This window comes from Akebia trifoliata, chromosome 5 (assembly GCF_017979445.1).
Source record: "Akebia trifoliata isolate Shusen 1 chromosome 5, ASM1797944v1, whole genome shotgun sequence".
NCBI lineage: Eukaryota > Viridiplantae > Streptophyta > Magnoliopsida > Ranunculales > Lardizabalaceae > Akebia > Akebia trifoliata.
Genome location: NC_141379.1, coordinates 4,923,229 through 4,935,079, shown reverse-complemented (window position 1 = coordinate 4,935,079; position 11,851 = coordinate 4,923,229). Strand labels below are relative to the sequence as shown.

The window sequence follows — 11,851 nt, the reverse complement described above, 5'->3', positions numbered from 1 at the left end:
AATTATAATTTGATATACTTAAGATACAAATTAATTATTTTTTTCAAAAATAAAATTTTTATTTTTACTAAAATTAATAGTATTTTAGAAGAATAACTCATTTTAAATTTCAATCGATAATTTGTATAAAAAATAAAAGAATTTTATATAACATACATTTATTTGTGAAATAAAAAATACCTTAAATCATTAATAATATAAAAATAAATGATAAAATAAATCGAGTTTGAGCATCCGTAGGATAGAACCTAATAGTTATGATTCCTATCGGTTTAATTTCATTTTTAGACTCAATTCTAATTAGTTCCAATAAAAAGTGATTTAGAATCGGATATTCAGTTTCGATTCGACTAAATGGGTACCCACTGACACCCTTATATATGATCAAATTAAAAAATAATTGACTATCACAGCAAATAATAGAATCATTCGAAAGACATAGTCTAGGGAATTAAATTTTAGTTAGTTTGGTAAAAATATTAAAGGAAATTTCTCGACGTAAACAACACTCCGAAGTTTGAATTAGAAGTCCAACGAAAATCCTATGGGCGCCCACTGCGTTGCGGCCCACGAAAACAATGTAGTACTATTCTGTCCTCCCTGGGAGTACAACTTCCTATAATCCTAACCGTTAAAAGTATGTGCTTGTAGGGAATACCTTTTGTCCTCGTGAATCATCGAACAGTGAAAATCTAGGGAATACTTTCTCCTCAAGAGGCCAACAACAGATTTCTCTTTCATAACTCTCAAATGTCCAAGGCGGGCCGCTTGGACTCTTTTTATTTCTTCGGAAGAGACCCTTTAAAGAGCACAACAAACGCTTTATCTCTCTCTTTCTCTATTTCGCTCTGTGGAGATACAAAGAAGAAGCAGTTTAAATGGATTTTCGAGGTTTTGCTCCTCTGTTTCTCTTATTGTTCTTCGTTATCTCTTCACCCAATTTCTCTCAATCATCTCTACTTCCAGGTTGGCTTGGTGAAAAGAAGATGTAATTCTCTTTCTCTCTCTCTCTCTCTCCCTCCTTCATTGAAGAATTTGAATTGCATTTGGTTGTTTTATTAATTTCAGGGAGGGATCGCACCTTAGATTGAAGCATACAAGTCCCTCTACTGGTTTCGATCCCACGAAAGTTACCCAACTCTCTTGGCATCCTAGGTCTCTCTCTCTCTCTCTCTCTCTCTGTAATTAATGGATTTCTACTATTTTGGGTTTCTGATGTAATGGTGTTGGTGGTGTCGTACAGAGCTTTCTTGTACAAGGGTTTTCTCTCAGAAGAAGAATGTGATCACCTCGTTAATCTGGTGAGGATGGGGAAATAAAGGAAAATTTCTTTGTGCATTTGTTTGATTCTTCCAGAAAATCTCTTTAGATCTCTTTCAGAATTTTTTTGTTTCTTTTGTTGGGGGGGGGGGGGGTCCAAGTTATGGTTTTAATTCATAAACATCTGTATGGGAAATTCTTGATTTGGTGTTTATTTTGTGGGGAACAGGCGAGGGATAAGATGGAAAAATCAATGGTAGCCGATAACGAATCGGGTAAGAGCATAATGAGTGAAGTTCGGACGAGCTCAGGCATGTTTCTTAATAAGCAACAAGTGAGTTTCCCTAATTTCTCTCTCTTGATCTTGAATTGTGGGTAGTTTGTATTTTAATTTTGTGCAATTTTTTGGTTTTTGTTTCTTTTGGAGATTATATTATTTCAAACATACATATATTAGAATCTATCTGTACCATGTGAAATATTTGCAACCAATTATATTTGACTAATTAGTCCAAATATAGATAATAACAGGTCGAATCTTCAACCCTTGAGAGGGGTAAATGTTTGCAAAAGGTAATTTTATGATTAACATGTTGGATGGAGACTAGGGTTTTATTATATTCTTCAATGCACTTGAGTAGACCTTTTCATGGTTAAACTTTTTGAACAATGCATTGTACATACTTGGGTTAATAAAATGGTGAAAAGGTGTCAGAGAGAGGTGAACTACCAGTTTTGCTCAATTTCTTTAACTGGTTATGTGAGCAGGATTGTACATTGGGTTTGTTCAATATTGGTAACCTTATTTGGCACTAGTACAACATGGAAACTTGTTATCACTAGGCAAAACTTCTTGTGGTAGGAGTTACCAAATTTAGTTTAGCCTTTCTACCATGCAAAGCCCCACTACATTGGACCATTTTTTCTAACTTACCCTTGAGAGGCTAATTGGCAAAATTTCATATAGTATTTTTATATTCAAGGACAAGGGGATTCGGGGAAACATGCTGAGCATCAATTGATATCCAATAAAAGTATGTAGTAGCCAGGGAATTGGAAAGACTAATAAGGTATTTTCTATGGAGTGACTTAGAGGAGTCTCAAAAATATAGTTTGGTAGAGTAGAAGTTCTCCGAAGAAAAATGGCTAGTTGGGGATTAGGAATCTCAAAGGAATAAACAAGGCTTTGTTAAAAAAGGGCTTTGGAGGTTTGGAGAAGGAAGTCTCTAACATTTGGGAAAGATTCATATCCTCAAAATATGGACTAGGATCTTGTGGGGGATAATGAAGAGGTTCACACCTTGTATATATGTATTGTCTAGAAAGGTATTTCTAGAATTTAACTTGATTTTGCTAGAGACGGTAGGTTCTTAGTGAATAGGGGGTAAGGTGACACTGAATTTTTGTGTGGAATGATAAAAGCGGAGGTAGAAAATATCACTTGTTCCCCTAAGAGGAATGGGGGGTTGGGGGATTAGAGGCCTTAGGTTGACAAATGGAGCTCTTTTGGGTAAATGGTTATGGAGGTTCGGTGAGAAGAGGGAAAGGTTGTGGAGGAGGGTGGTGCATAGGAAATATGGTGAAAAAAGCTTTGGTTGGTATAGTGGGGAGGTGAAATGAACTTATAGTTGTAGTGTGTGGAGGGGGATTCTGAAGGAGGTTAGTGAGTTTGAGAAAGAGATAAGTTTAAGGGTAGGTTCTAGGAATAGGAATTGGTTTTGGAAAGATAGGTGATGTGGGAATTCGACTCTGACATCTCAATACCCATCTTTGTATGCTTGCTCTTTGAGTTTGTTCAAATGAATAGTGCCTGATTCGCAATGAGAATACTTACTCTTAGGATTTGGGTTTTAGGAGGAATTTCAACGATTGGGAGACATCTCTTCTCAACCTTTTAAATGAAATCCAACTTAGGGTGAATGATCATGACAAGAGGGAGTAGGTCAAGACTAACGATCACTGTTAGCTCTAATTACAAATCCCTTCTTCTAAGGTCAACATTTTCATACCCAACCTATGCCATTTGGTCATTTTTTTGTTCAAAATAAAGTATTCTTTTTCACTTGGCTTGCCTCCTTAGGGAGGATTCTCACTTTAGACAATTTGATATCTTGATGGTGGATCACTCCCAATTTTTGTTCTCTTTGTATGAAAGATGGGTAGTCCGTGGATCATACCCTTATTCATCGCCCTTTTTCTCGAGATATTTGGGTTCATTTCTCTCTTTACTTCGTATGAGTTGGGTTATCTCCAATAAATTCCTTTTCTTGCTTGAAGGGTGTGGTTATAATATCTTTTCTCATAAAAAGAGGCATTTGTGGTCTATTCTTCCTTTAGCCATAACATGAAGTCTTTGGAAGGAGAGAAACAATAGGGTGTTCAAAGGCAAGGTGAAAAATGAGCACATGGTCTATATGGAAATACTTGGGCTAATGTTCTTTTGGTCGAAGTTAAACAAGGAATTCATAGGGGTTTTCTTTGAAAATTTTGTGTTTGGAAGGGATTACTTGTGTAGCTCGTAGTTTTGCTCTTTTTGCTTGTATTTCGTTTTTGTTTTGTTGTGCCCATGTGATTGGTTTTCTGTTTTGAGGGCAATCTCGGTCTACCTAGTACTTTTTCTAATTTTCCTTATTTACAAAATCTTTATACTTTCCAAAAAAGAAAATTTAATTTTTAGAAGACCCTTGGTGGTAACCTTCCCTCCAAGGACCAATTTTCTTTGCTTATTTCTCATTGGATAGAAAAAATAATCTAGTGCAACCAATAGTCTTAAAATTCATTCCTCCTAAATCCCTAACCCTAGCCTCTAACCTTTATTTGCAATAACGGACCATTTAAATTGAACCCTAAACTCTTTTCAATCTAATGCTATTGAACCCCCTAAGTTGCATGTACCACATCAATTTATGGTATCATAACAAATTCTAGACTTGAGAAAACTTGTGGAATCTTGTTGACATATAGTAGTTGATCTTATAGAGCCACATGACCCAATCTCAACTAGACTTAGTACTAAGCTTGGTGCAACACCTTCATGTACAAGTGGAAGGGCTGGGGTTTTAAGGAGGGGAAGATCGGGAAGCAAACCCAATAAGAATATCATGAAGATGAATTGATGGATGTTCTCCAAAATAGCTTTGTTGATGAAATGTCCTTTAAAGGGGCTCAATTTAATGAAGGATAAGGCTCTTGAAGACATTAAAAAGGAAGAACCTAGCATATAAGAAGTTGAAGAAAAAGGGTGTGGTGCACTTTAAAGAAAGTCTCATTTTTTTGGATACTCACATTAGAGTAGAAAGGTGGAACATGTAGTGGCTCCAAATAAATATCTTCACTCCAAAATCTTGTTGATTGCAAAGGTAGATTGTGCATTGGCACAATTGATCTGCACTCCAAAATAGAATGGAGGTTTGGGATTAGAGGATTGAAATTAACAAAAAAGCTCTTTTGGGTAAGTGACTTCGGTGGTTTGGGGAAGAAAAGGGAAGTTTGTGGAGGAGAGTAATTTTGGTCAAGTATGGGGACAAAAGTTATGGTTGGTATAGTGGTGATGCAAAAGGATCCCATGAGTGTAGTTTGTGGAAGGTAATTCTTAAGGGTTTTGAGTGGTTCAAAGATGGGGTGAGTTTCAAAGTGGGGAGAGGAGATAAGATTATATTCTGGGAAGACAATTGGTGTGATAATTTTGCTCTATCAACTCAATTCCCAGTATTATTCGTTTGTTCTTTGAAGAAGAATAGTATGGTCCGAAGTTGTCTGATTTGCAATGGTAACTCTTATTCTTGTGATTTGGGCTTCAGGAGAAATCTGAAAGACTAAGAAATAACCGAGGTGGCTTCTCTTCTAGATTTCATAAATTCACATCATTTTAGGGGAGGATGAACTAGGGGTAAGGATAATAGATTTTCGGTATGTTCTTTCTACAAATCCTTACTTCCCTCCTTTGATAGATCTTTCAAATAGTCTATAATTTGGTCTAAATTGGTTCCTTCTAACGTTTCTTTTTTTGTTAGCTTCCTTTGGGAGTATCCTTACATTGGATAATTTAATCTTGAGAGAATGGATTTATTCAAATTGTTGTTTTCTTTGCACAAGAGATGCGGAATCGACTAATCACATCTTAATTCATTGTTCTTTCTCACGTGATATTTGGTTGTGTTTTCTTGGCTTATTTCACATTCCTTTGGTCTTCCCTTAAGCATTCTTCTCTCTTTTGGAAGGGTGGGCCTTTAATATTTTTTTTTTCCAGAAGAAGACATATTTGGGTTATCCTTCCTTCAGCCATTGGGTGGGGTCTTTGGATGGAGAGAAACAAAGGGGTGTTTCAGAGTGAGGAAACTACTACCCATGATGTGTTCTTGGAGATCTTGGGCCTTCTTTAATTTTGGTTAAAGCTAAATAGAGATTTCATAGGGGTTTCGTTTGAGGATTTTGTATTAAAATGAGATGTGCTTTGTGAAGTGTAGTTATTTAGGGTTTTGGCTTGTTTTCTTTTTATTGCTTTATTTTTCTGTTTTTGGGGCCATCTCGGCCTCCTTCTTGCTCTGTGCTTATTTTAAAATAAAATTCACACTTACAAAAACTTGTTGCCTCTTAAAATTTAGTTGAAAAACTATAGTTAACCGTTGATCGAGGTCCTAATCCATACAAGGTGACATGGGTAAATGATTGTTCATCCCACAGATCTGGACATCTCATTTTTCTCTGGGAAACTATTCAAACACCATAGTGTGATATATATGCTCTAAAGCCTAGATATGTTTTTCTTAATAGAATGTGGTAAGATCAAGTTGAATCCAATGCAAGATTGAGACTCCCAAAGATTTGTGGTAGGCTAAACGAATCATGTTCTTCCATAATACTTTGTGCAAAGCCATATGCTTTGTTATTGAGAAGGACTTGAAGTTAGTTCTATACATGTGACCAGCTATCAGGAAAAGAATTGCAATAGCTAAATGATGATGAGCAATATCGGTCAGCCATAAACTTTACGTTTGTGGATGGAATCCCCCATATTTGATTTCACTCTCTCCATCCAAGTTCTTTTAGAACTTCCACTCGTCTTTTAAGACCTTGAACTTGAATATTTCATCTAATTGGAGCTGTAACCAGCCTTCGTTGAACATACCCAAACCTCTCAGTCGATTTCACTTAGTTTATTGCCTATTGGAGCTACTCATACATTTCCTGAATGCGCTTGTTTCCGACTTAATTTTTCCTACTCTTTCCACTCATCCATCTCAACATCCTCATCTTTGCTATGATCAATTCATTAGCATGATGTTTCTTGACTACTCAACATTCATCTCTATAAAGCATGTCTGTTCTTAATGTTGTCTTATCAAATTTTCCTTTTAGTTTGATTTGTATGCTTCTATCTCATAGTACTCTAGAAGTGCACTGTCGCTTTAACCACCCAACTCTAATTCTATGGAAACTTCTTCCTCAATCATTCCATGCCTCTATATAATTAACCTCAACACAATGAAATTGGTCAATCAAGGGAGTTGAAAGAGATTCTCGATGACATCTCTAATTTGGTGCCTTAGGAGTTACTAACTTACCAAACAAGTTGCCTCCTATGTGGAGTATCCAATGTCCCATCGACTAGTGCTAAGAGCTAACTTGCCCACTTTTGTAGCACACTGCGTAAATCCTATCAAACATGCTATGTCGACAAGTAGATGAGTTGCTTTCCAAGGTTTCAAAGAAGAGAGCCTTTGTCCATATCACTTCTTTACACCTAAGAAAGAATTTGGTGGATGTACGTTGATAGTCGTGCAATCCGCTGGATTACTATGAAATATTGATTTTTGATTCCTTGATTCAATCGCTTGCTAAACATGTCTGTTAGTTCAATTATCTTATCATCAAATTCTTATTCAGTCCAGTGATGAGTAGAAGACAATATTCAAAATGAATGATGATCTATCTATACGAGTGGATAGCTATTCCTTTCTGCTTCACCAATGCCCTGAGGACTATTATTCAGGTCGTGATTGAGATATTATGTCATTTATAAGCAAGTTTGTTGTTTTGTATTTTGATAACATTTTTATTTACATGATAAATAATGTCTTACACAAGTGATGAGGGTTTTACCGAATGAAAACTGTATATCAAAAACTAAATAAAATGGACTTTTATGAATCCAGAAATTTCTGGGATTCTCAAAAGGAATAAAGAAAAAAAAATGTGGGCCATTACCGAATCATTTTCAACACCCACTATTCATGAATCTGAATCCTCCATGGATTGGCTACATTTTTACATGTTTTTTCCCCTGTAGTTTAGTTCAGTTGTGGCTTCCATCACTGCATGCCTCCACTGTAGACCGTTCATATGGACCAAAGCAGCGACAACTGCGTTCAAATATATAAAGAGAGGATGACCTAGGCACTTGTACTGTGGTTTTCAGACTTAAATTAACTCAAAGTCGAATATGACACAGAACAAGTTGGCATTGGAGCAATGTTAAGAAGTATGCCCACTAGCTTATTTCATTGAGAGCCTTAATGATGCCTGAAGCATTATTCGGTGAACAATGTTGAATTTTATGCGTCATTCAGTCCCGCAGGTTGGAGATACTATTTGGTTCACTGGGAGTCGATCACATGTTCAAACATCGAGGTTTTAGGGTACCTTAATTTGTAGAAGAAGTTGAGTGCTCTATATGTCATATGGACTTCATATCTTCAAGAATTCACTTTCCATCTCAAGCACTGTCCAGAGTTGAACATAAGGGTCTGGTGTCTTAAGCTGGAAAGTTCATATATTGTGTACACTATCTTTCAGTAACAGGTTTTAAGCAGTCAAGGTTGAATTTGCACAAGAGGGGGTCTTTAGAGGAAAAAAATGCGGGGTACAACATGGTCCAAATCAGAATTTTTGATGCATCGGCTAAATGAGGGTAACCTCTTCTATGTAACAGGTTGAACACTCCTATGGGATTCTTAAGAGAACATATTTTATGGGAACTTTTTGGAGGATAAGAATGACATTTTGGTCAAGATAAAATTGTAGCCTTGGATGTATTCTATTAACCAGGTCTCACAAGAGATCTTGGATTAGTGAAATTATGTTGGGGATGCCAACTAGTGGAAGGTCAACGTTACAATATGGGCCTCTACACTCCATTTCCTATACCCAATGCTCCTTGGAATGACTTAAGGTTGGATTTCATGGTAGGGATATTGAAAACACTAGAGATAATGAGTTGGCCTTCATTGTGGTGGTCCAATTTTCAAATGGCGCATTTAATATTATACATAAAAGACTTTTGATGATTCATATATAGTTCAACTTTTGTTCAAATCAGCATTGTGGCTGGACAGTATGCCCAAGATTTGTTGTTCTGATTGTGTGTAAATTTGTCGGTGGCTTGTAGAAGAGTGAGTGTGAGGGAAGGATGGGACCAAGCTGAAGTTCTATAGTGCCTACGATCCCCGAATGGCTGGGCAAACCGAAGTACTGAATCTCTGGTTGGGATCTAGCAGTTTCGGTTTCTAATATTTATTTATTTATTTAATACATCTAGATTTTAGATTTTGAATAGCAATATTTTAGAGTTTTATCATCAATAGGATCCTGATCCTGAACCCTAATCACCATTCCTTAGAACATCGGTTTCCAGCACCTTATACCTTCAAATTGAACCCAATTAAACTGAAGGATCTTTTCAGTCTACCACAATCAAAACCTAAGTCGTCCTACATCAGAAAATATTGCCTCAGGGCCAAGGAAAAATTGGCCAAGCATTCCACCTTGAAGGCCATGTTTGTGTAGTCAACTTGTATACAGCAGCCGATGACATTGAATATTGATAATAGCAATTAAAGACGGGATTCTTCCCTTGGTGCCCAGATCATGCAACGATTGAATGGTGGTGCTCCCATCAACATTTTGTAAGAGAGGGAGCCTCTTTTTTTTTCTAATAATTGGGTCGCAAAGGGGACTTCTGGGGTGCTACTATGAGATTGTTAATGGAGGCACACCCCTCTATGATTGCACACAGATTTCCATGTAATCCAAGATATCCGCCCATTGACATTTTTTAAGAGAGGGAAACTTGTTTTTTCGATTTTGTCACAAAGGGGACTTTTGGGGCTTCACTATCAGCAGATAGTAAATGGAGGCATGCCACCCCTCTATGATTACACATAAATTTCCATGTAATCCAAGAAATGCTTTCCTTGGGATCATTTTTAAATGATTGCTTTACATAGTAATGAATCTACTATAAAATTGAACTTTTTTGGTGTTGATTTCAACACTTGGTGCTGTTTTCATTCTGGTTACCAAAACCTTAGTTATCTTACGGAAATATTACCTTAGCTGTTGGCCTTTTTATTTTTAAAGACCATCTTTTGTTGTTGTATTGTACACTTGTACTTGCTTGGTGTATTTGATGTGTTACAACTTGTTATAAGCTTGGAAAGTTTATATATTTTTTCCCCTTGGAAGGATGAAATTGTTTCGGGTGTTGAGGCGAGGATTGCTGCATGGACCTTCCTTCCAGACGGTAATGTTGTACGTCTTCATCTGTTTTTGTTTTTGATATCTCATGTGATCTAGAATATTCAATTTGGATTAATCAGAAAATGGGGAGGCCATACAAATATTGCACTATGAACTCGGCGAAAAGTATGAACCACATTTCGACTATTTCCATGACAAGGCAAATCAAGAACTTGGGGGGCACCGTGTTGCGACTGTACTCATGTACTTGTCCAACATTGAGAAGGGTGGAGAAACCATCTTCCCTAATGCAGAGGTAGGATGATTTCTATTAGCACTATGATTCTTTCAAAGTTCCTGTTGTGCCAATAACAGCATTCACCATCTACACACTACAGGCGAAATTGGCTCAACCTAAGGATGACACATGGTCTGATTGTGCAAAAAATGGTTATGCAGGTATTATTATGCTACCTTGAAGTTGAAATGAACCTTTATTTATGTGTTTAAAGCTTACATCTCTCAATTTGCTGGTAACACATTACAAACTTGAAAATATTGAAAGAGAAAGACTTGGTTAAGCTTTGGATAGAGAGGTGAAGGGAGTCAATAATTGATGGACCAATCCCTTTTTAAGCCAGAGCTTATACACTATCAAATTTTACTGAATATATTAAATATGATATTTAATAATTATTGGAATTGTTTTAATTTCTGTTGACAGTGAAACCGGTGAAGGGTGATGCCTTGTTGTTCTTCAGTCTTCACCCTGATGCAACAACTGATCCAAAAAGCTTGCATGGGAGCTGCCCCGTCATTGAGGGTGAGAAGTGGTCTGCAACCAAATGGATTCACGTGAGAAGTTTCGATAAATCACAAAAGCATACAGCAAGTGGGGAGTGTGTTGATGAGAACGCAAGCTGTCCCAAGTGGGCTGCATTAGGTGAGTGTCAAAAGAACCCTGTTTACATGGTGGGTTCTAATGACTCTTTTGGATATTGTCGTAAGAGCTGCAATGTATGTTGACTGTAACAATCTCTTTCAGGTTCTGAGAGTTTCGTTCTTCTATGTAACCCAGTATTTTTTTTTGGGTCGGTTATGTAACCCAGTATTACTATTGTATATAACAATATAACATTGAAATTGTTCTGTTTTGTTGTGGGACGTGTCACATTTGTCAGAGGTGGATGTGTTCGGCTCTTATTGCCATTGCTGATATATCTTACAAAGCTATGCTGTTTTTCTAAATCAGATGGGGTGTGTGGACCTGGTTTCTATCATCTTCAGTGGTCCACTAACCCCAAACTCAAGATTGGTTTTTTTTTTTGAAAGGTTATCCGGGTTATGGCAGACCCAAACCAGAAACAAGAGGGGCTAAGCTCTTAGGTACAAACTACCACTACTATCCTGATCTAGGATATTACGCAAGTCAGCATTGACTTCATGAGCATCAAGCTCTAAGTTGGTGTCAATCGCAGCTAAGGAGGCTAACAAATCAGTCGTCCTATTTGCTTTCTCTGAAGAGATGAGAGAAGGTGACTTCTTCAAACCTGTGGAGGATGCCTTTGATGCTGTTGCATAGGTAGAGGGTTTCCACAGATTGGACAATTCCTTCTTATAGCTAGAAGAAGAACTGCTTAAATGCCTTACATCTCATGAATAAGAACAGATTGGGGGTGCGATCCACCTGCCACGGCAGCTACAAGCTGCCCATCGTGGTTTCTGATCAAGGTGCAGAAGCCTCCTCTAGTGAGGGAAAGGGAGCCATCACTATTCATAAGCTAACTTCCGAAGGGAGTCTTTTTCCACTTGCAATAGGTAGTTAACCTGTGAGAGAAGGTTGCTTTAAGCTCCCAAGCGTCAAGAAAGGATCGGTTGAAGGCATTGTCCTCAACTTGATCAAATTGGCCTGAGAATTTCTTCCAAATCACCTCTTGGATTCTTCGAGACACCCTTCCAATGTTGCTAGATTCATTCTAGTACATTCTTGTGCATCTTTCTTGCCATATACATTAAATAAAGGCATCAAAAGCAGCCTTCTTTATGAAGTCAGCTACAGAGGTACCTCTAAAATGAGAAATAACCCAAAGGAGTTCATTCTCCCAAGTGCCCAGATGCTTCCTAATCATACATT

The 11,851-nt window shown here is 37.3% G+C and overlaps 1 protein-coding gene across 1 annotated transcript; it reads left to right on the top strand.

The window, feature by feature from the left end:
- Window positions 1-762: 762 nt before the first annotated feature.
- LOC147401166 (putative prolyl 4-hydroxylase 6) lies at window positions 763-10,883 on the top strand. Its single transcript, XM_086442346.1, has 8 exons — window positions 763-988; window positions 1,069-1,155; window positions 1,244-1,301; window positions 1,490-1,594; window positions 9,724-9,781; window positions 9,858-10,033; window positions 10,116-10,176; window positions 10,442-10,883. The coding sequence occupies exons 1-8, from the start codon at window positions 879-881 to the stop codon at window positions 10,741-10,743; spliced, it is 957 nt and encodes a 318-aa protein (XP_086298472.1). The 5' UTR covers window positions 763-878; the 3' UTR covers window positions 10,744-10,883.
- Window positions 10,884-11,851: the final 968 nt, after the last annotated feature.